The sequence below is a fragment of the Cucurbita maxima genome, unplaced genomic scaffold (assembly GCF_002738345.1).
Source record: "Cucurbita maxima cultivar Rimu unplaced genomic scaffold, Cmax_1.0 Cma_Scf00029, whole genome shotgun sequence".
NCBI lineage: Eukaryota > Viridiplantae > Streptophyta > Magnoliopsida > Cucurbitales > Cucurbitaceae > Cucurbita > Cucurbita maxima.
Window position 1 is genome coordinate 3100756 of NW_019272045.1, and position 22891 is coordinate 3123646.

Below are 22891 nucleotides of genomic sequence, written 5' to 3' on the forward strand. Positions count from 1 at the left end.
GGGCGTGAAAACGCGTGACTTGGCATATATAGATAGTCGGCGGGTAAAACGCGACCTCATTTACCAGATTGGCGCGTAATCCTCACGCAAAATATAAAGCGTGTTTCATTCTCCGTAGTTTTTTTATAAAAAAAATAAATAATTATTTAATTTATCAGTCTTCATTTCTTCTTCGACCGCTGTAATCATTTCCTATGTGCATCCCAAAACAAACCCCCCCGCAGTCATCATGGTGACGAGAGGGTATATATGACATTAACTAAATGAACAGATAAAATTAATTTTCTTAAAGAGTACAGAAGGATAGCTCACCGATAGGGGAGGGGCCGGCCGTTTTGGACTGATCATCTTATTCCTTCTGGAAACTTCCAAAGGGGGCACCATTCGGCTGACATACCTGCCCTACAGCCACGCGGGCAAAGATACCATTTATCCTCAAGGACCACACGTACATGAAATGATCTCTATATACTATGAGATGTTTAAATTCAGTCTAACTTTTAAGTCTTTAGAATATAAATAAATCTTTACATTAGGAATATAATTTTTTTTTTTTTTCCAAATTAATTTCAAAATTTTATTGAAGATAGCGATAGGAATGGCTCTCCATCAAATACACTCCCCCGCCGAAAAGACGATAGCGATGTTCATACGATCTCATGCTGCAAAAACAGTGACCTGCCAAAATTAAATTGGTAAAAAAAATTGTGCTAGATTTAGACAGTCACCAAGTCAAATAGCAATTTCAAAGGACTAACCTAACCAAGTTCTTTAGGGTGGATCAAAGAACCAAGCATCGTCGTTCAATTGGATGCCAATTCCTTCCTGAACAACGCAAGAAGATCTAAGGAGACCCCAACTTCAAAATAGGAAAAATTAAGTAAAACAAATTATAAACTCATCAACCTTATCATGACGCTTTCAGCTCCTCGTTGAACATAGGCTTGTGATGGGATAACACAATGCAAGCTTCTGATCAGCAGCATTTTGTCTTTCTCAGTCCCAGCATGTTCATACCCGATTCGGTATTAATCAGATTTCGTAACCATGAACGTGTTACCGAGAAAGAAAGCAAGGCGACAGAATGAATTCTCTTCGATCCCTGATTTAGCTGATTGATCCCATTTTCCCAGTGCTCAGCTGGGTTAGTAGCAGCAATCTACAACCACTCTCATTTCAGATTAGACTTAGATCCAACGCCTAATAAGAAATCCAAAAGTTTTGAAGCTTTGGCTTGATCATTCTTCAGACTTCCACTTATCTTCTCATTCCTATCTTCCTTGTTACCATCGTTACTTCCAGCAGAAGCACTTGATTTACCCTTATTCATCGACTCATATTTTGCAGCAAATGCCAATGTTGACAGTAGAGCCTTCTGAGCGGAGTTTGGAGTTCCCTTATTCATACTAGAAGCTGAGCTATCAGAATATTGACCTGTTGTCATCGAAGTACCGGGAAGCCTCGAGAATATTGTACTTAAGCCTTCAGGCTTAACATACATGCTTTCCTTCATCGGTACAGATAGATCAGAACTCACTTTTGAGTTGGAAGTACAATTTCCTACCGGAGAAAAGAAGTTCGTCAGTTTGGACGTTGTCATTTGTACTTTCTTCGCCAGTTCAATGGGATCGTGACCAGTTTTCGAAGCAGATGGAGTCTGATTACCGGATGTAATAGTGGCAGCATTATAGCTTGAAGGTGTAGCAAAGTTCTCACTGTTAGACCTGAGTGAAGTTCTACCAAACGATAGAATACTTATCCCCTCTGGCGCGCTTTGTGGCTGAATCTTCCTTGAGATTTCGCTAGAATTTTCAACTGAACACAACCCACTTTGGGTTAACGAATTCCTACGTTCCACATCATTGTTCTTCACCTGCGAAGAATGGTCGGGTGACTTCCCAAAAGAGAGAAAACTGATTCCAATCGGCAGTGATCCCGTTGTTTTTTTCGGCAAAGATTCTCCCTGTGGAGTTCTATTGCAAGAAGCTCCAGCGTAGCTGGGTCCAGTAACAGAAACAGGCTTTTGCTTAGTGCCACCACTCATATTTGATTTCCTTTGAGAATCCGAACTATCCGGTGTTACTGGTGGTTTCGATTGGGTTTTCAAATTTTGCATATTAGACGGTTCTTGGGGCAAAATCTGCAACAAATTATTTAAGTATTAACAAGCCATAATGCACCTAGACTAATAAAACTGAAACTCAAAGGGAATTGCAATTCAGAAAGCAAAAAAGTATACCTTGTGTGAAAACATACAAGTATCACCTCTAGGGCATGAACCTTTTGATACAAAATTGCTACAAGGATACTTGAACAGCTGATGATCAAAAGGACAGTCGTCACCTTTCATACACGAATGACGTGCAAAATAACTACATGGCTGCAAGATCGATACGATTAATTAATACAGAGAAAGGAATGTGCGTGTGTATATATATAGAGATCATTTTTTAAAACTAAAGCACAATATATTTATAATTCGGAAATGGACAAAGTTATAATCACATAACAAGCAAGCTGAAAGCCAAATTGGCAATAAAACTAAACCATTCCAAAATTAGGCAAAATCACTTTGTGAAAGAATTGATTAGATGAACTAAAGCGACAAACATTAGTGAAGAACCAGTAACGTACTATGGATTTTGTCGCAGGAGTTGTATCATGAGAAAATTTACACTTGTCACCCTGCAAAATAAAAGCAAATGGAAATTTAAGTATGCCCACAAATTTACCAATTATAAATAAATAAATTACAGAATTAAGTATACAACCTCATGACACCTCCCCTTGATATAATGACGACAGTATACCACAGGTTTAGGCATTGTTACTGGAAGTAGCTTCAACCTTTTGACACCAAGTTTTCTGTTCTTCTCTGCCCGCTTCTTTCTTTTCTGAATCTTGAGAATGTAATCGTCATAGCGAGTTAGAAAAAAAATACTAATACGAACACACCATAGATGAATGAAGAATATAGGACACTTTAAAACAATAGATACATGAAAGATGTGGTAATACCTTTTTCCTTTCTTTCCTCCCTTCTGTACATGAACCACGTTTTTTCTTATTGCAAGCTCCAGTTTCCTGCCAATAAAACTTTTTTAGACCAAAAAAGTCGAGTAGTTTTTTTATTTATCATCACAATTAATCAAATCCACATCATACACGGTGGTACAGAACGACAATAGCCAATATTTTCCATCCAATAAGAACTTGTGATTCGTGAAACTGCAAGAAGTACTACCACAGGCATGTTCCAATGCTCAAACCAGATAGTTATGACAAAAAATTCCCTCTTAAATTGTTGATACTATAAGTCCTATGGATTAGATAATGTCATCAGTAATTAGTTTATTGGAGCACTGTGAACACGATACTATCAGAAAGAACGTAGAACTTGAAATAATAATATAACAATACCTTTTCCGTCGATACAATTTCTTTCCGTCCAGTTGCACATTCACTTGGAACTTGGCCACAAGGGACTTGATTACTAATGCGTGCGGTAAAAGAATCTGCATCCCTTTTGGGTCTACTATCCTTTACTGTATATCCTGCTTCCTCTAACATAAAATCATTTTGATCTATTATAGTTGTCACCATTTTTACAGAATCCATACTACCATGTTTACAAGCATCCAAACTACTCTTCTTTTGTTTGGATTCTTCTTTATTCTCATGAGTTGCATACTTGACTATGTCGGAGAATAAGGAATCCGGCTTCTTTGCTTCTCCATTAGCTTGAATCAAGGAATGCTTCTCATCTAATACAGCTGGATCTTCTGAAATTTCATGTGTCGAATCACCACAAATTTCACCCTCCTCAATGTCTTCATTTTCAATCAAACATTTGTCCATTTGTATATTTTCAGACACTATTTTGTGCCCTACTTCGGAGGTGTCAACCTCCATTGAAACAGCCCAATCTTCACTATCCTTACTCAATTCATTAGCCCAGAAAGGCATCTCTTTATCCAAACATGAGAGATCTAACCCCCAAACCTTTTCACTACATTGTTCACCATCTTCCACCTCCATGACCTCAAAACTAGAAACATGAGATCTCTCCATCTCTAAACAAGGCTCGCAAACTTTGCCCTCAGGTTTTGATTCTTTTGGTTGTGTTTCAGTCAATTGGTACATGCCCTTATCTTCAATCGGAAGTATGTTTTCCTGATTGTCCTTATGTTTAGAAGCCTCCTCAATGTTGTCGCCTTCTGACGAGAATATCGTCATAGAAAGATTCTGGGCTCTGTTCACAGCATCTTGTTCAGCCATAACTTGTTGATGTTCAACAATTTCTTCCTGGAACTTTTTAGGTGATATTTGATCATTTTCACAATTGGTCTGATCCGAAGACCTCATCTTATTGCTACTGTTGTCATCAATAAGCACCTTATTTCCTTCAACCATATTTGCTGCCTCTAACTCATCACTATGACTTTCCTCATGAACACAACGGTTCTCTTGAGAACTAGCCCCCTGAAGTTCCCTTTCAGCACTCCCATTGTCACTTCTTTCCACTATTGACATATCTTTTATTACATTCATCTTCACTTCAGATTCATGAAAATATCCATCTTCAAGACTATCCATCCCCACGCCATCTTCAACCACTGTCACCGTTTCAATAGCTGAATCACCAATTTCCGGTCTTACAAAATCTTCACCGAACTGCTGGCCTGATGATTCTACAGTTGATTGCTTTAAGTGGCTGGTATAAGCTGCTCGACAGACAGAATTATGAAAGTCACAAAAAAGTTTCTCAAAAAAAAACGCGATGCAATCAAATTTTATACCAGTTTTCATGCTTGAAGGCCAGGTGTAAAAAATGATTCTACAAAGTTAAAGAACGGGGAAACGACACAGTTGCCATCACAGTCACTCAATTTTTTAATATAAATAAATAAATAACACAATGTTAGACCTTCATCCTGTGTTCAACCCTGAAGAGACAAGATTTTACAGTATTGCGTTTTGAAGTAAGGCATGAACTTAAAACTCGGAAGATATCTCCAAACAATACAAAACCTAACCGTTTGGAAACTAGCACTAGGACCATTATAGTTAATCCATGAAAGCACTCAGAAAGAAAACGTGCGTTTGAACGAGTTATAAGTACAATTTTTGCTCTTGAAACCTCCACGGAACGATGTTGTTTGAATTGGATTAAGTCCTCAGTTACATTTGCGCACAAAAACCAACCGGATAAATTGAAAGAGATTTTCGATGATACCATGTCTCAGTTGTTGTGGATCAAATTCCGTCGCCAAAGAGACGTCGTCGCTGCCGCAGAAGGGCGAAAGGATTCGGACCAGAGTCCGATAAGTGTCGCTCTTAAGATGTGATCGACGGTGAGGTGGGAACATTAATTTTGATTCGACTAACTTCGTGGCTTCAATACGAGCGTCCTCCATGAATACTCAAACCTACCACTTCCAACTAACGGATTCCTACTGTATATAAACCTCGATTCTACGAGGAAACTGAGAAGTTCATCGAAGTGCAAGTGAATGAAACCTGGTGGTGATGAGGAGAGGCCGCCATGAAACCTCGTGGAATTAAAAATGGCGGAGAGGTGAATTGAATAAACATGGAAAGCGGGCTACAGGGAGTAATGATATATTTGGAGCAGAGGCTTGCAAATTTATAAGGCGGTTTTCGCTCCACTAGACCTCCAGCCTCGCTCCTTTCTCGTTTACATTCCCTTTAATATGGGCTCAACACGGCCCATGAAAATGAGTGGGCTTAGTTTCGACTTTGTAGGCGTAAATGAGAGGGAACTTCAAATATCAAATCTAGATTTATATTATAATTGTCTTATTTATTTATTTATTGATTTTTATAAAATCTCAAATTAAAATCCAAAATTTAGATTTATCTCTCAATTATTTAATTTTATTATGTTTTATAAAAAATTTTAAAAAAAGAGTTGAGTTAGAGAGATCCAAAAATAGTTATGTTTTATAAAAAAAAGAAAATAATCGAGTATATAATCGAAGAATACTATCTCCATTAATACGAAAACTTATGCTCAAAGCGGATAAGATCATAACTTTATGGAGTCATGTTCATCGAACAATACAGAATCATGTTCATCTAACAATACAAGGTTGTGAGAAGTAACTTAATCATTTATGATACCATTTTTATGAATTGAAACTAAAATTATGATCACAGAAAAGGCAAAGAAAAAGGCTAAAATAAAAGATAGATATGGAATATATAAAGGAAAGGCAACATCTTATAGAGTAAAAACAGGTTCAATAAATAACACTTCACATAAAAACTAATCCCAACTTCCCCCCAACAGACAGACAGACGCGGAAGAGCAAGAAAAAAAAAACCCATCATCCCCTTCACAACCCAGCAATTGATTTTTTTTTTTTTTTTTTTTTTTAAAAAAAAAAAAAAAAAAAANCCAACAGACAGACAGACGCGGAAGAGCAAGAAAAAAAAAACCCATCATCCCCTTCACAACCCAGCAATTGATTTTTTTTTTTTTTTTTTTTTTTAAAAAAAAGAAAAAAGAACAAGGAAAGGGAATGGACTGTCCTCCTAAATCCCCTTTCAGTACTACCAAAGTATTAATCATCATAGACAATAAAGAACCATATAAAAACTGCAACCCAATCCCCCATCCCCTCCCTTCCCCGGCGGCCATTCTCGCTCTCTTTTCCACCCAAAAATTACTTGTACAGCGGACTCTCATAACACACAGACAGTCTCACCGACTCGTTATCGATTTCATTCCTACTGCTGCTTGCATTCTGGAGGCCTCTCCCCCTGCGGACCATCCCCAGCTGCTGCTGCTCCTCCTCCTCTTCCACCCTTCTGGAGATTCCAAACAAACAATATGTGAGATAAAGAAAGGCACATTCAAACACAACTTCGTTCAAGGAAAGAGTTTGGTTGGACTGAGGAATGGAATGGAAGTGTACCTTGTTCCCAGCTGACAACTGCTGACACCACAACACAAAGAATTCAATCATTAAGTGTTACAATTTTGTCAAATTCCAACTGCTAAAACAAAAGGGTATACAAGTAAATGAGCTAAAAGAAGTGGCATACCTTTTTCCTGGATTTACCTTCATCTTCGTCCTCATCTTCGTCATCATCATCTTCATCCTCGTCGTCCTCGTCCTCATCCTCATCCTCATCATCATTGTCCTCGTCGTCGTCATCCTCATTATCCATGTCTTCAAATTCCTCATCTTGAATAGCTTCCCCTGTAAACCATGAGACAGCATGCGGAATAATCTTGTCTCGAATTGTTGACCTACGAAGAGAATAAATGAATATAAAGATATCAATATACGTTCAAAATCTTCATATCCATTCAAAAAACAACAAAGTCCATATATGAGAGCTTTATTACAGAAAATATAGATAGATAAACACATAGCACATTGAAAATTAACATATGATTTGTCGTACGACTAAGCATGTCAATATAACTCACCCGATATCATAATCTTGCTCCATTTGATTTTGAAGCTCCTCAGCCTGACAAAAGAGGTACTAAAATTAAGAGCAGAGAAATAGATGAGCATTTTATTGGTTTTTACAACGAATTGATATTTAAACATACAGTGTCCTCATCAATATCTTCATCGTCATCAGGCACTTGAGGTGGACTGAAAAAGTTGAAGAAACTTTCACAATTTTCAGTCTTCGTGATTGGCTTTGCATTTTTCGATCCCTTCTTAGGCTTCTTCTTCAGTAGCTTCTGGGTCAGACATTTTCCTGGATACCATTCAATCTCCGTTCTGCCAACAGTGATAATCATATTCAGTGCAAATATAACGAAGATGAGATTCATACAGCAAAAGAAATAAGTCTTTAAATTAGCATACAAAATACTGATGAGGCAAAAAGAAATTACCCAATTGCTTTCTCAAGAATTGGCTCGTCTTCGTCAATCATGTGATATGTCTTTGTCAAGACAGAATTTTTAAAGAAGGGGTTAGTGTCGAAAAAGAACTCAAGCTTGAATCCTTTGGGATTGTCTATTCTACACCACTTGATATCTTTCAAATATTTGAGAGCTCCTTCATCACGCTCGGTAACCTAAAATAAAATTAGCAGAATTCAGGTACATAGCGTCACAACTAGTTGGTTCAATGATTCTACAAACACAGGAAAACAATAAACAACAGAAAACACAAACCTCCTCAGCTAATACTTCATTGTTCTTCATTGCATTAAGCCAAAAGTCGGGCACTCCTTTCTCTACAAAGAAAGAAGGGAGCTTAAATATAGGTGATTTAAATCAAACAGATAAAAACAATGTATCAAATGAAGGTTTAGAATTGAATTACCTGCTGCATCTTTGTCCTCTTCTTGTCCAGCAGCAGATTCCTTTCCAGCTCCTTCAGCATCAACAACACCATTTACAATATCGTATCGCTGCAGAGACATAAGAACTAATCAACAACTAAACAAAATATGTACTAATACAACCTCTAGTACACAAAATTCACACCTGAGAGTACAGTGGCTGATACAATTTCTGGTATTTGGCCTCGAGCGCCAACCTTTCCTCAAAAAATTTAGCCTCTAATTCGTCATGTTGGCTCTGTTGAATAGGATGAGTTATAAATAATTCCAAGGCGATACAAAGCAATTACAAAAAGAGCAGAAGCAAGAAACCAAAAAGTCCTTATAATGAATAGTAAAGAAGCAGAGAAATTATACTTGCCTGGATCTCTCTTAGAACCTCGACGCGCTTACGAACAACAGGAGACAAGTTCTCGAGGATATCAGAGTGCTGTCCAGCGAGGCTCTGAATCTTATTCTGCAAACCATCAAAACCCGAATAAAATCAACCACCGCTAAACCCAAACCCCTTAAAATTCCATCTAAACATTGTTATAGCACCATTAAAATGCGGTAGAGAAATCAAACACAGTATTATTCAAAACTTTACACTCAATTCAAAGTAAACACTGCAAAAAAACATACGAGAATATTCCTGATTCTAATATTATCGCCCACTATAGTTTGACCAAAAAAGAATAGAAAAAACAATTTTAGTACCTTGAGAGCATTGACGAGGCCTGCTCGATCCTCCTCATTGAGAGCTTCAGAATTAAAAACCAAAAACCCTCAAAATCAATATGTGAAAAAGGAGAAATGGATATAATGACAAACAGAGGAAGTAAATCGAAAAGAAGAAGAGGAGAAACAAGATTACCAGAACCGAGATCGGAGACGTTGAAGTTATCCTTGTTGTTGCTCATTGAGAATATAGCAAAGAGATGGTGAGCGAAGGGAAGGGGGAAGTTGGTAGTCTAAAACCCTAGATTGAATACAAGGGAGCGAGGAAAGAGGTGTGAAAAGGGCAGCCTCAACGTGCCCGACCGTCTAAATACCCTCGCACACTTGTTCGAGACCTAACACTCCTTCCATTTATTTCCTTTTATATGGAACGCCCAAGCAAAATACAATTTCAACAATTCAAAATTAAATCTCCTGAGGCGGGCTTTTACAATTCGGCTCATATATTTTCCCGTAAAAGCCCAAATTAACAGGTCCGGCCCATTCGCGGTGTCAAGCCCATCTGATGTACCAATAGATGTGTCCCACGTGTTCTTATACAATCATGGAATTTAAATACCAATTTCCAATTCCTGGTTGCTTTTTCAACCTTTATATTGCATGATATTTTGTAAAGGAGTTGGTTGGGACCCACCCGTTCATGAAGATGAATTGTATTTGAATTAGGAAAGGATTTGGAGAAACATTGTTCTTTTGACTAATTCTTTAAAAATAATAATTTTAAAATAAAAGTCAAAAAGATTAAAATATTTTTTATGAGGACCCAAAAAGACTAAAAATATACGTAAATTTATTTGTTTATATTAAGGTGAAGTTCATAATCTTATAATAGGAAAAAAAAATTTAATATTAAAAAATTAGAAGAAAATCCAATAAAACAGCGTTTACACGTGGCAAAATATCATTGGTCTGTTATGGTTGTTTTTCGTTGTACGTGGTCGCCAAGTCAGACACAATTCTTCTCACTGCTTCCAGGAAACCCGACTCGTCCCATTCGCCATCCTATTCACAGACAAAATAAATAAATAAATAAATAAATAAATAAATCAAAATAATTTAAACAAAACCCTAAAAATGAGAGAGAGGAAGCAAACCTGAAGGCTGAATCTGAAGCGGAGGCGGCTAATAAGAGAAGAAGGAGAAATCTGTTCAATGCCGTGAAATGACAAAATTACCCCCACATTCACTACATTCTTCAAGAATTCCAACACGCGAATTACAATATCCGCCATTAACGATCCTCCGCCTCTAACCGTAATTTCCAAGTCTATGATTTCCATTCCATTAATAGACGGCGTAAACCCCGGCGGCGCGTGGGAAACCCTAACGGTGAAGCGTTCGTAAAGTAATGAGTTGGCAGTTTCTTCCCCTTGAGACTGAGCTTCTAGAAGCCTCTGGTTTTTATGGCTGAGCTCTGAAACTTGCTCTCTCAATTTGGTTAAGTATTCTCTTGTGGTTGCTAGTACTGATGATTTATCTTTCTACGTACGTAAATTCATTAACAAAATAATAATAATAATAATAATAATAATATTAACAAAAAATATGCATGAAAAATTGATTATATTTAACCTTAGTTCCGGGAGGAAGAAGGGATCTCAAAGCTTGGAAGCTTCCATTAAGCTTCTCTCTTCTTCTCCGCTCCGCTATCATGTGAAGCAATTGAGCTGACCCGGGTCGACGACGAAGGAAGTTCATGGACAACGACGGTTTATAATCAGTTTCAAAGGAAGATGAAGTGGGGGGAGGAGGGTTGTTAAGAACCGCCATTGAGGAAAATGGACTTGTTGCTCTCATCTTCTCTACCATATTAACCTGAAAATTATTCAAATATTATAATACTGAAGTATATTTTCACCATAAAAATTAAATTGTTACAAATTTAAAAGTATAAGCCAGTTGAATTACCTCGGAGAATCCAAGTTCGATTTCTCCATTGCTGCAGCCCATGAAAACTACACTCTGATATTAATAATTAATCAACAAAAAACGACACTCAAGTCAATTTCGAAGATTTATTTTGGGAAGCTCAAAACAAAACCACGAGAGTTTATGCTGAAAATGAATGACATCATATCATTGTGAAGAGTCATAATTCTTAACAGAAAGTTCGTCCAACGTACCTTAATCCCAGCTGCCTGCGAAGAAGAGGAAGAAAGAACATAAATTTATATCCTTAATTTTCTCGAACGTGAAAAAAAAAACACACTTACAGCATAAAAATGGGACTGAATTTGGGAAGAGGAATGGGCGTGAAGCAAAGATTGATGAAGCTCTAAAAAGAAAATGTTGTTGTTGAAAGCATGGCCAGGAACAAGGCTGTTCATAATAATTACACTCACATCAACAAATAACAAAACAAAGGGTTTTCGATGATGTTGCCCACTTTGATTTCTCGAACTTTCCTACTTGTTTTTCACATTGGAGTGAGGCATTTTGAGGAAGCCCAGAGCAAAGTTACGAGAGTTTGTGCTCAAAGTGGACAATATAAAATCATTGTGGAGAGTTCGTGTTCCTCTACCATCCATTACGGAAGAATAAAAGAAAAGGCTTTCTTACTTGTTTTCCACCTTGAATATCAATGGCTTGTACTCATCAAAAAGCCTCCGTTCAAAGCTGCCCAATGAACTGCTGGGTTGGTTCGCATCATCCTCCCGGAACAACGCATCAAGATTCAACAAACAGCTATCAAAAAACTCAGAAATTAATACAAAAAATCAGAAGAAAACTGTGTGTTTTACTGAGAGCATGAAGGTAAGTGATTAATTACTGAGAAGGATGGGGTAAATAAGACCAAAGGCAAATGTAAGTGGGGTGAAAAGATTGCATAATGGCTCGAAGGAAGGTGGCTCTGGGTGCCTCGTCCAGAGAAAAGACAGTATCCATAATACACAGAAAGGAGAAGAAAAGGGTTGGAAGGTGGAGGCAAAGGGAAAGGGTTTTCCAATTAATATCAACTTCAAATTTGACAATCAGCCTTTAGGGACAGAAAAGTAAAATATATATATTTAATAAATTAAAAAAAATATATATATGTTCCTATTGGAGGGTCCATGCATTACCATTCTTCCCGGTCTCACTCGGACTCTAAATTTTCAAATTTTCAATGGAACTACTTTGTTTCGAAAATAATCGAGTGGGAGTAGGCCCCGAGCGAAGACACGACTTCGGTTATCGAAAGTTATTGGGCCAAGTCGTGAGGCCCATCGAATCAGTTAGCCTGTTTCTATTAGGGCTTGGAGCCCACAATAGGTCCATGATTTTACATTTTTAATATAAATTATATTACAAAATTAAAACCATCCATTAAAAAAATATTATTAATTAATTATTTAAATATTAAAAATAGAAAAACAATTGATAAATATATAAATTATTGTTACAAAAAAATAAAAAAGATAAAATGTTTGATTTCATGGATGCATAATTCCAGTTATTGGGTCTCGGGTGTGTCGGCAAATCTGCATTTCAATAAAATTATTTTTAAAACCTTTTATTTTTTTCCTTTAATTTTTTTATTTACTTACATTTACCAATCAATTTTATTACATTTGTATATAAATATAATAATTATATTTACTCACATTCAAAACGTTCCTGTAAATTAAAATCTTTAATGATTTGACAAGAAACTACCAGCTTTTCCAAGTTAAATTCAACATCTTTAGTGGTAAAAAAATAAAAGTTAAAAAGCTAATCAATGTCTAATAATATTGGGAATATATAATCTAATTACTGCCTCCTACCTATATATATATAGTATTTGTTTTCTTACACTGCTAGGGAAAAACATAATCTCAGACATTGAAAATTCTCTGTCCCGGAGAGAGAATATATTTAGGGTCGAACTTCATTTTCATATCTCCGAAATTTGTCCATTTGGAACCAAAATGGTCGATCCATTGTCTTTGTGTCTTGTAATTCGGAAGATATTGTTTGATTTCAATCCCACTTTTCTCACAAAATTCTAATATCTCTTCGTTTTGTCGGTCAAACGATTTCCAATCATCAAACCCACTTGAATGCAAAAATCCTATCGTGTAAAACACCTCTTCGTCGGGTATAACCGTTGAATTTCTACTATCCCACCTGCATTTTTATTGTACCAATTCATAATATTAATTACGATGAATTGGTAGTCGACATACGTTAGATATAGAAAACGTTATTTTACGAGCTTACTTGGAGTAGTTCATTGGGTAGATGAGTACAGGTCCTTTGGTTATATTTCGCCGTAAAACTATGTCTTTGAACACACCTGCATCAAAATCGAAGATACGAGATTTCGGTACAAAGAGATTTAGCCATGGATGAGGAACGTTCCACAGTGCCTGGGATTGAAGCTTCAGTTCTCCACTTCTAACCCTATTTAGAAATTTCACGTACGTTACATCTTTCTCAAACTTGAACCCGCTCTCGTAATCTAACCCTTCGAATAATACTTCAAGGTCCTATAAAAAAAAAAGCAAACATATAAGAATTATCTTCTTTTAGACATCGGGAGCGAGAAAAGTATTAAATCTATACCTTGTCTATAGTAGATTGAGTATGACGATCATAATATTTAGCAACCTCAAGGCAATAAATAACAGAGTTTTGATTAGCCAAAGAAATTATTCTAGGATGATCAGACGGTGGAAAGAACGAGGAACGCCAAGTATCCGGTGAGTCATGATGCAGCAGAACCAAACCCTCCAAATAATCCAGTGCATTCGCTTGTTTTCTTTCATTGAATGAGATCAAACGCTCTTGATCTTTAGCAAACGCGAAAAAGTTAGTGTACAACATTCGTATCCATTTAACCTGCAACCGAATTCCACATCATCATCAGTATCTTCGAATTTCACATGCGTTCATACATAATAATAATAATAATCATAATTAGCAGACAAAGCATGAGATTAAGAAGTAGTAAAACATATGCATGAGAATTAATTCGGAATTTGTTTGTATTATTGGATACGACACCGTTTTGATGGTTGGAAATGACAGAAACACTCCCAAACAAAGACAATGATATGTTGGGTGGTTTAGAAGCATTCATTGAATAATCCATAGATACTTCCTTACGTTTAATCAACCTTACAAACTATATATATATATATATAAGAAATATAAACCACAATTGTAAGAATAAGCCTTTTAAATATTTAAAAAAAAAAACCATAGAATAAAAAAAAGGAAATAGAATTTAAATAAATAAATAATTACCCTGTTTGGAGCTGGTTCCAAAGCTATTCTTGCCCGAGAAATAATCCCAAATTGACCCAAACCCCCCAGAACCGCATGGAATAGCTCAGAGTTCTTTTTAGCAGAGCAAGTCAGCATATTCCCCTGACCTGCAAATACAATAAATTATTTATTTATTTATTTTTAATAGAAAAACCAAATTAATAAACATTAATTGCATGCATGCAATAATAATTTATTTTTAAAAGACAAGCTGTTTATTTGTACAAAATAGACTGGAATCACCTGGTTTGAAAAATACATTTTTTTTTTTTTTTTTAGAATTCAAACTTAGGGACCACAAAATAAACACCTCTCTCATATCATTTAATGATATGTAGAAAAATGTCTGTACTTAATACACATTATGTAACAACCAAACTTGTCCTTTTAATATCGTATGAACAAATAAATTGTTTTTTTTATTTATATTTAAATACAAAATTACATGCCGTTTCGTTTTCCATACCTGTGACGACATCCATCTCCACCACATTGCTCACTTGCGGCCCGTACCGGAACGTCTGCCCGCTGATCCCGCCGTTTGATAACGTCCCCCCCACCGTGATGTACAAATAATCCGTCCACGACACCGGAGTCACCCCATACGCCAACGCGGCATTCAACACGTCGATCCATAGCTGCTCTCCGCCGACGTCGGCGTAAATCTCCCCAGTCGAGCGGAGGCGGGAGATTGTGATTCCAGGGGTTTCCCGATTCCGCCGCAAATACGACATGTCGATTACGACGCCGTTTTTGGCCATGGCTTGGCCTCGTACGGAGTGGCCTTGTCCTCTGGCGGCTACCGGAAATGGGATGGGGTTGTTGTAGGAATAATTTATTAGGTGAACGACGTCGTTTATGGAGGTTGGTTGAAGAACCGCAGCAGGGATTTCTTTGACCATATTCCCGTAATCGGAGGAGGCTAAGGTTAAAGATTCGGGATCGTCTACAAGGTTGTTTGGTTGCGGGTGTAAGGTAATCCATGGCTTGGATTTGCTTATGCTGGATTTTAATCGGTTTATGAAGAAAGTGACTATGAAATGAACCGGGAGATTTTCCGTCATGGTGGTTTTTCAAAGGAAAGAAGAATAAAGGGTTTTGTGAACGTTGGTAAGAAATTGGTGGGTCGCTGAGCCAATATTTATAGAGATTTTGGATGAGAATACGACAAAAAAAAATATATATATAATCAATAAATTTGTAAGGTTCTAACGATTCTTTCATTAAATACGATGTAAATACTCGATCAATTCTACACATTTTCATTCAACTTTTGCCACCTAGTGACTTTGTTTTTATCTAAATTTTTAAAGTCGGTGTAGCTTGACATGTGAACACGTCTCCTTATCTTAATTAGTTGAATTATCTCGTAAAGTTAGTGTATTTAATATGTCTGTAAATACATTTTAAATTTTTAAAAATATTTAATATGGTAGTAAGTCAAATATTTTAGCAGGAAATTAATTTTAATGAATTGAGAAGCAATAAAGTTGGGGAGAAAAATTGGGCTATTTTTTATTTAAAAGAAAAGAAAAGAAAAGAAAAGAAAAGAAAAGAAAAGAAAAGAGTTGGCTTAAGGTTAAGATTGGTTGGTGAGGGAAGACTTAAACGACGTCGTTGCATTGAGTTTGTCTTGGTTTTCAAAGATTTGCAAGGGTAAGTTTCGGATGCCTTTTCTTAATTTAATAAAATTATTTTGTGGAAACAAACGTCATGAAATACACGCGCTACAGAAACTATCCCTCGTTTATTTATTTGGTTACTCTCCACCGTCCGATCCTTTCAACGAACATTTTTATTTCTAAATTAAATGAAAATGAAAAGAATAATTGAAAAATGTTATAGAATGAGATTTGTAATGTCGAGTACTATGGTATGTACGAAAGGTGCATAGCAACTAGAACAGGCATACTTCAATAAACTCATATTCATGCATTTCTAGACATACCTCCGACACATCAATCTATACTAATTTTTCCTATTTATTTCACTTCGTTACAAGATTCATGTCACACGTTTGGCATTATTACGACAAACTTCAACCTTAGCGGGACTATGTTGTCCTTATAAATTCTTGCTCCTTTTTAACACCTTACAATCTTGTAAAATGCCCTTGTTGTTTTTATCACCTTACGGGCCCTATGTTGTCCTTCGAAATTCAGCTATGCTGCTCATGTTTTGATTTGGTTGGTAGTAAATAAGACATATTTAAATGAACTCTGCCAAATAAAAATATTATTTAATTTTTAGATAGCAGAAAGTTATACATCTATAAAGAAAATTGTCTAACAAGTTCGTGATCTTTCTATAGTATCTCGAAGATTTGGTCAAAATGTCAATAGTGTTTGAGTCCCACATTTTATAAGTGAATTGAAATTTTCACGTGTTTAGAATTGCTTTGTTTTATTTTGTTGGCTTTCCATTGAGCAAGATTATACGAATATATGAGATGTTTAGGTCAAAGATGATGTGTTAAATAATTTAAAATTGTACATTTATTTTGAAAGTATTAGCTGGGCTTCTCAATCCATCAAACCATGCATTATAAATAATGTGATTTTAAATCATTTAGGAATGTTTATATAATATGGTTGGGTATCGTATCAACCAATGTTTTATTATTTCCCAAAAAAATATTTTAAAAATATATTCCGATGAACCACGGTGGTGGCGAAGTAGTTGGCAGCTGTTGCGGGCGGCGGTGAATGGTGGTTCAGATGATAATGTAAATTGTGAGTTGTAATTGTTTATAGGGTTTTAGGTCAATTATTTTGAATCGAGTCATTGGAGTTTTGGCCTACCATATTGGAAACTTAAGACAACATCACGTGGGAGAGAAGAGGAGGGCAATTGGGGAAGTTGGGCGCTGCCTAGAGTGTGGGGTGCGTTACAGCCATAGGTTACTGCATCAGACAACCCCTCTCTCCAACGTATATATATAAACAAGGAATAAAATGTGAGATTCCAGGTTAGTTGGAAAAAGGAACCGATGTAGAAACTTCTTTTAGTAGACAAGTCTTAACAACTTTGAAGAAAATAAAAAAATGAAAGTTCAAAAAAAATAATATCTGCTACTGGTGGGCTTGAGATATTACAAATGAAATTAGAGTCAGACACCAGGCCATGTGTCATTGAGGAAGTTGAGTCTCAAAGAGAGTGGACACTATAGGTGATATTCCAGCGAGGAGGTTGAACCCGAAGGACGCTGGGCTCTGAAGAGGGTGGATGGGAGGGTCCCATGTTGATTGGAGAGAGAAACGAGTGCAGACGTTGGACTTAGAAGAGGTGAATTGTGAGATACACATCGGTTGGCTGGAGATGAATGAAACATTTTTTTATAAGGGCTCGTAAATCTCTCAAACAAATTATACTAAATAAAAAGTTTTCGAAAAAATTTTTGAGGTAAAATCACGTGTCAATTCATATTTATTTATTAATATTATTATTTAGGTGGAACATGTTATTTCCTCCTTAAAAATATATAAACATCAAGCTTTTGGCGAAAAGTCGTATGTGGTGTAATATGTTGGCCAGAATGAGGACAAAATTAACAGTAATAAGTTAGCAGAAATCTAATTCACACTGATTTTATAAAATCTTTCCAACATCATGCCTATAAATAACAACAAAAACATATAAATCAAACACAAAGACAGGTCTTTCTATAAGAATGCTGGTTTTTTTCTCGATAAAATTACATTTACTTATTTACCGATATGTTGAGTAATTAATGACGTGGAGGGTTGTCGTCCAAATTTTTCAAATGATAAAGTCTAAGACGTCATTTCGAGGAGTTGATTTAAATTTGACAAAAGATACTTTAAACGTATGAACACATATTTATGAATCCATATATTTTTATTAAATTACAGACGAAATCTAAAAAGGGGTACAGTGGTAGGAGAAATTGAAGATGTGATTTGGGAGGGAGCTGTCATGTCCAAGACATGCGGATGCTTCCGTATTTGGGAACAATTGCTGCAAACATAAACAAAACATAACAGTGACTGATAAAAAAACATTTATTTGTTTTTTTATTTATTTAACCAAAAGACTTTTTATGATTTGAAATTAATATCAATTAATTAACAATTTATTACAATTTCATTATAGGCTTTAAAATCACTAATTAAAATTATACATCACCGTCATCTGCAATAATATAATATGATATTGTAACTTTAAATATAAGCTTCATCATTTTGTTTTTATTTTTTCCAAAAGCGCCATATTAATGGAGATAGTGTACCATACTCATAAACTCGTGATTTTCCTCTCAATCAAAAAAATCTTTAATTAATTGAGTTATATTTGAGTTGATGTTACAATTTAAATAAAATTATTTAATAAATTGATAAGAAAATAAAGAAATAAAAAACATGGGAACAAATGAATCCAAAATGAGCTCAAATCAAAGTTTTGTCGAAAGGAAAGCAGGTGAGGAGTTCTAAGGATGTCTCCTTGTCCCATCTAATTTCCAAACCTTCCACGTGAATTACCTCACCTCACAACTTAACCTGTTTTTATTTATTTATTTAATTAATTAATTTAGTTTCTATTCCACATTCTAATAAATTTCTTCAATTTTAATTGAAATACATCGCATCAACTCATAACTCTTGATTTGACATCACAATATCAGGTCCATTAACAACAATATTTTTATTTCTCTTTTCAATTGTTAATCACTTTTATTTATTCCTTCATTATTTGGACCGGATAATATCAAGATCTTCTGTTGGGCCGAATTTTGAGGGGGTTTGTAGGCCCATAATAAGGTCGGACGGAGAAAGTAAATTTATGGGCCTCGTTCGATCTGTTGGGCAGTGGCCCATTATTATATCCGGTCTACCGACCCGACCCGACCCGACGTTCATTTTTATATTATTATTTTTAATGGTGATAGTGAGACAAATAGTGGTGTGATAGAAGGGAAGGAATGGAGTATAGGTTTCTGAGTCTATCGCCGTACACACCCTTTGCATTCCATTAATGGTCGCCGCCACAGACACTACTGTTATTTCTCTCTGACGCTTTTACCCTTTGACTGCTTCCTCTCTCCTTTGACTAGGCAGCCCATTTTGGAGATTCCACCTATTCTTCCCATCTATGATCCATCCTACCTAATTCCACCCTTTTATTTACCACCGTACAATACCCCGTCTCGACCAGACACGTCATCATCTATTCCACGTGGCACTCTCCCATCGCTTTCTCTGCCCCTTGGGATAAAATTTATATGATTTATATTCTGATTCCTAGTCCCAACCTGGACCCAAATGCATTTTAAATTACTTTCTTTTTTGTCCTTATACTGCTGGAGGCGGAGATATGACTCGGACTCTTATGAAAGATAATGGTGGAAAAATTGGTATATACTGGCGAACATATTTGAATTAATATGGAAGAACTCTTACTCTTAAGCCAACCAACCGCTGACATAATGGTCTATTGTACTCAAATTTTTATTTTAATTTAATGTTTATATACCATTAAACATCCTTTGTCTTATTCTTTCCACGTGTACACAGCACTTTGATGGGTCATCTTTTGCAAGTTTCACGCTAATGCCCAGGGTCAACGAAGCAGTGATTTTTTAATATTTTTTTTAACTTAGTTTGATATTTATATTCAGTTTTTATAAAAAATAAATAATAATAATAATAATAATTAACCCAAAAAAATAAACATTACAAAGTAAGCAACAAATATTTTGGTTTTTTGTAGCCTTTTTCTTTTTCAAATTATTGAAAACGACAGTTTCGTGCATCAAACGGCTGGCGTGGTATTGGAGGGTGGGGCCGGAAAATGGACGGTGAAGATTATTTCGACGTTTTACACGCTGCCTCGAGATTGAATTATTACAAAAACAACCTAACAAACCGGATGGATGTATTTTCGCCTCGTCACTTTTCTAATAAATTCACCACACTCAGACTTCCATAACACTCTAGCGACCTCCACATTTTGTTTTCTCCCTCCCTCTCTCTCTCTCTCTCTCATGGAAGAAACGCGGAAGAGGCACGATTTTGTTCCGGCGGAGAACTCGACGCAGAAGAGGCCGCGAGCGGCGGCGGCGGTGGAGGATGTCGGTAACGACATTCTGGCATGGATTTCGGTGGAAGAGGAGACAGTCGGCGAACTCATGATGCTTCTGGACGACGCTGAGAAAAGCCGGCCGATGGCGGAGAAAGTGAAGTTCATTGACGATCCGTACTCATCGGCGATGATTTTTCAATCATCGTCGTCGTTCGTTACGATCAATGGAAACGAAGAGAGTTGCGGTTCATCTTTCTCGGAATCGGACTCGTCGGTGATGGCAAGCGTGGACATGAACGGAGCGAGGATCAAACTGATGGAAATCGATTCTGCGACTGTGGAGAAATGGAAGTTGTGGAAGACGGAGGAGGCGTCGTCCGTGTCGGAGGGATTCAGTTGGGATGAGGATGATTTAGCGAGGTTCATCGGCGATGAGGAACAGATTTTCTGAAACGTAGGGGAAATGAAAACGGCTAGGGTTAGGGTTTACGGTGGAGAAGAAGAAGACGAAGAAGAAGTAGAAGAAGGTAAGGATTGAGATGTAATTTTGGGGTTGAACACTGTGAATAGAGAATATACACAGAGTTAGTAAGATAGAATCGAAATGAAAAACGACTTGTCGTTTTGGGAAATTGTGTTGGATAGTGCGCATGTGAACTTCAAAAGAAACTTCACAATTTTCCGATTTTCTTCCTTCATTTTTTTTTCTTCTTTTTGAAAACTCTCAAATCACATTGTTCGATTTGTCGTAATATAACTTAAAATGAGTTTAAAAATATTTTATTATCGTTATTATTATTTTTATTTAAATAAACCTTCTTGACATTGTTAATAGCATTGTAGGTTTTAATAATCTCGTGAGGGTCATTTAATATTGATATTTGTTTGTTTTTCGTATTTATTTTTGAGTTTATGTTATTTGGGTGTAGAAAGCTTTAAAATATTGTTATTGTTATGATATTTTTTTATAACAATAATTTATGACAGTAAAAAAAACATTTTAAAGATACAAATTACTGCTTTTGTCCTTTATTCATATTGTGGTCAATAATATAATAAAGTTCCTTTATTAATATTAAAATTTGAGAAAATAATAAATTAAATAGGTTTTTTTAAGCAAAGTTAGTTGGGTAGCAATGGTAGGGTGGGTAATTAATTTAGAGAGGTAGCTCTATAATTATTTAATATGGAACTAATTATTATATTATTATTAAAGGTTAAAATTTGATTTGGACACTTCCATTCCATAATCTCAATCCTATTTTATTTAGGATTAGTTGAATTGTTTGAGTACCATTTCTAAAACATATAAATTATTACATTAATATAATTATTATATTAATTTATTTTATTACTAAAACTACTATTAAATTCAATTACTAAAATAGCTAATCAAGTACATGTTTGTCTTCTTTTGTCCTGACATTAATTTTATAGGTTACCTTTTGGTTAAAATAGAAATTGATAATTACGTCTAAAAGTTTCATATTATTAAATTACAATGAATTAATTTTATAGAGGACAGTCTACTAAATTATTATTATTTTTTTTATTGTAAATATTTAAATTAGGGCTGTAATAATTAAATAATTAATTAAGTACGTGAATTAAAATTAACCTACGAAACTGGGCTCGGCCCTAACTTCAAGTGGGCCGACCTATTACTACCAAGTCTATTTCTAGTGATATAAAAAATAGACACTAATCTATTAAAAAAAGCCATTAATCACAAGTTGATTTTTTTTTTATATAAATATTTTGTTTTATTAATAAATTTATAAATTTAATTTCAATTTCATAGATTGTAAACTTAAATAATCTCAAAAGTTGGGTTTTCGAGAGTTCGACCGGCTGAAATTAAGATTCTAGAATTAAGTTCGTTTACATGAAAGATAAAAGCTTACCAAATTTTGTGTCCCAAATACTCAACGAACTATCCCCAAGGCCCTATATCCACACTCCAAAATGACGTCTAAGAAAGAGTGGAAATGCCTCAAAATGTAGGAGACATGGTGTCCACTCTCAACCACTCTTTGACTCTGGCCTAAACAAACTACTCTGTGAAACATACATGTGTCACACCAGCAAGCATTTTGGGCGTCTTCCTTTAAGGGGTCTTTCATAGACAATGCACCAAACTACACATGGTACCATTTCAAAAGTTTTTTCTTTCTCAAGCCATTTCATAACCCCTCAACTTTGGTATGAACTACTAATTTGCACATATAAGTAACTTACTTATAGGCTATTATTACTGGTTCTCAAGGCATATACCGATCCTCAACGTACAACCAAAATCCATTCAAAACTAGAGGTGATTTTAAAAACCTTCACATGGGAGAGATGAACTTGATATTGAAGATTTCGAATAGAACACCCAAATACAAAGATTGCACAATGACATACCTCTAGTTCAACGCACAACCTAGCACATCATCTGGGAAAAAGCTCCAAGAAAAATGCAGGGAAGTTGCAGCATAAGCCACATCTTGTATGGAGGTTTCACCAAATCAGATTTCCAGTTCATAGTTAGTATCTGGATTTATCAATTTGAACAACG

The 22891-nt window shown here is 35.7% G+C and overlaps 5 protein-coding genes across 8 annotated transcripts; 1 reads left to right on the plus strand and 4 right to left on the minus strand.

Moving 5' to 3' along the window:
• Window positions 1-449: 449 nt before the first annotated feature.
• On the minus strand, window positions 450-5625 carry LOC111465427. Of its 3 annotated transcripts, XM_023109799.1 has the most exons (10): window positions 5237-5625; window positions 3421-4724; window positions 3019-3084; window positions 2772-2900; window positions 2635-2685; window positions 2240-2380; window positions 1568-2140; window positions 907-1516; window positions 759-825; window positions 450-678 (listed from the first exon to the last, which is right to left on the minus strand). In XM_023109799.1, the coding sequence occupies exons 1-8, from the start codon at window positions 5415-5417 to the stop codon at window positions 1172-1174; spliced, it is 2790 nt and encodes a 929-aa protein (XP_022965567.1). In that variant the 5' UTR covers window positions 5418-5625; the 3' UTR covers window positions 450-678; window positions 759-825; window positions 907-1171. The 3 variants fall into 3 exon arrangements, with proteins under 3 accessions (XP_022965567.1, XP_022965566.1, XP_022965565.1); XM_023109798.1 differs by having other exon boundaries at window positions 450-662; window positions 907-2140; XM_023109797.1 differs by having other exon boundaries at window positions 907-2140.
• Window positions 5626-6203: 578 nt separating this feature from the next.
• Window positions 6204-9395, minus strand: LOC111465580 (nucleosome assembly protein 1;2-like). Of its 2 annotated transcripts, none has more exons than XM_023110033.1 (12): window positions 9197-9395; window positions 9040-9083; window positions 8702-8797; window positions 8486-8578; window positions 8322-8409; window positions 8171-8232; window positions 7886-8070; window positions 7592-7769; window positions 7463-7506; window positions 7072-7279; window positions 6942-6962; window positions 6204-6834 (listed from the first exon to the last, which is right to left on the minus strand). In XM_023110033.1, the coding sequence occupies exons 1-12, from the start codon at window positions 9240-9242 to the stop codon at window positions 6754-6756; spliced, it is 1146 nt and encodes a 381-aa protein (XP_022965801.1). In that variant the 5' UTR covers window positions 9243-9395; the 3' UTR covers window positions 6204-6753. The 2 variants fall into 2 exon arrangements, with proteins under 2 accessions (XP_022965801.1, XP_022965802.1); XM_023110034.1 differs by having other exon boundaries at window positions 6942-6959; window positions 9197-9394.
• A 577-nt stretch (window positions 9396-9972) lies between these two features.
• Window positions 9973-11946, minus strand: LOC111465335. The gene is made up of 8 exons (XM_023109649.1): window positions 11831-11946; window positions 11620-11745; window positions 11274-11397; window positions 11184-11198; window positions 10969-11022; window positions 10633-10875; window positions 10155-10541; window positions 9973-10062 (listed from the first exon to the last, which is right to left on the minus strand). The coding sequence occupies exons 1-8, from the start codon at window positions 11944-11946 to the stop codon at window positions 9973-9975; spliced, it is 1155 nt and encodes a 384-aa protein (XP_022965417.1).
• Window positions 11947-12805: 859 nt separating this feature from the next.
• On the minus strand, window positions 12806-15360 carry LOC111465505 (cytokinin dehydrogenase 3-like). Its single transcript, XM_023109909.1, has 5 exons — window positions 14759-15360; window positions 14272-14399; window positions 13588-13863; window positions 13243-13511; window positions 12806-13149 (listed from the first exon to the last, which is right to left on the minus strand). Exons 1-5 carry the CDS (start codon window positions 15354-15356, stop codon window positions 12858-12860), a joined length of 1563 nt encoding a protein of 520 aa, XP_022965677.1. The 5' UTR covers window positions 15357-15360; the 3' UTR covers window positions 12806-12857.
• Window positions 15361-20200: 4840 nt separating this feature from the next.
• Window positions 20201-21020, plus strand: LOC111465706. The gene has a single exon (XM_023110218.1). It carries the CDS (start codon window positions 20294-20296, stop codon window positions 20780-20782), a length of 489 nt encoding a protein of 162 aa, XP_022965986.1. The 5' UTR covers window positions 20201-20293; the 3' UTR covers window positions 20783-21020.
• The last annotated feature ends 1871 nt before the right edge of the window (window positions 21021-22891 follow it).

Bases quoted from the DNA above. Each gene is read 5' to 3' on its own strand.
- LOC111465505 (XM_023109909.1), bottom strand. From the start codon at position 15,356: ATGACGGAAAATCTCCCGGTTCATTTCATAGTCACTTTCTTCATAAAC. The intron at 14,400-14,758 runs GTATGGAAAACG...TTGTATTTGCAG, and splicing joins GGAGATGGATGTCGTCACAG to GTCAGGGGAATATGCTGACT. The intron at 13,150-13,242 runs GTAAGCTCGTAA...ATAAAAATGCAG, and splicing joins TACCCAATGAACTACTCCAA to GTGGGATAGTAGAAATTCAA.
- LOC111465427 (XM_023109798.1), bottom strand. From the start codon at position 5,417: ATGGAGGACGCTCGTATTGAAGCCACGAAGTTAGTCGAATCAAAATTA. The intron at 4,725-5,236 runs GTATCATCGAAA...TCTGTCGAGCAG, and splicing joins TCCACAACAACTGAGACATG to CTTATACCAGCCACTTAAAG. The intron at 2,901-3,018 runs GTATTACCACAT...TACATTCTCAAG, and splicing joins GGAGGAAAGAAAGGAAAAAG to ATTCAGAAAAGAAAGAAGCG.
- LOC111465706 (XM_023110218.1), top strand. From the start codon at position 20,294: ATGGAAGAAACGCGGAAGAGGCACGATTTTGTTCCGGCGGAGAACTCG.
- LOC111465580 (XM_023110033.1), bottom strand. From the start codon at position 9,242: ATGAGCAACAACAAGGATAACTTCAACGTCTCCGATCTCGGTTCTG. The intron at 7,507-7,591 runs GTATGTTTAAAT...CTCTTTTGTCAG, and splicing joins AAGATATTGATGAGGACACT to GCTGAGGAGCTTCAAAATCA. The intron at 6,963-7,071 runs GTATGCCACTTC...TTGTGGTGTCAG, and splicing joins AAGGTAAATCCAGGAAAAAG to CAGTTGTCAGCTGGGAACAA.
- LOC111465335 (XM_023109649.1), bottom strand. From the start codon at position 11,946: ATGGATACTGTCTTTTCTCTGGACGAGGCACCCAGAGCCACCTTCCTT. The intron at 10,876-10,968 runs GTAATTCAACTG...AATAATTTTCAG, and splicing joins TCGAACTTGGATTCTCCGAG to GTTAATATGGTAGAGAAGAT. The intron at 10,063-10,154 runs GTTTGCTTCCTC...GTCTGTGAATAG, and splicing joins GCTTCAGATTCAGCCTTCAG to GATGGCGAATGGGACGAGTC.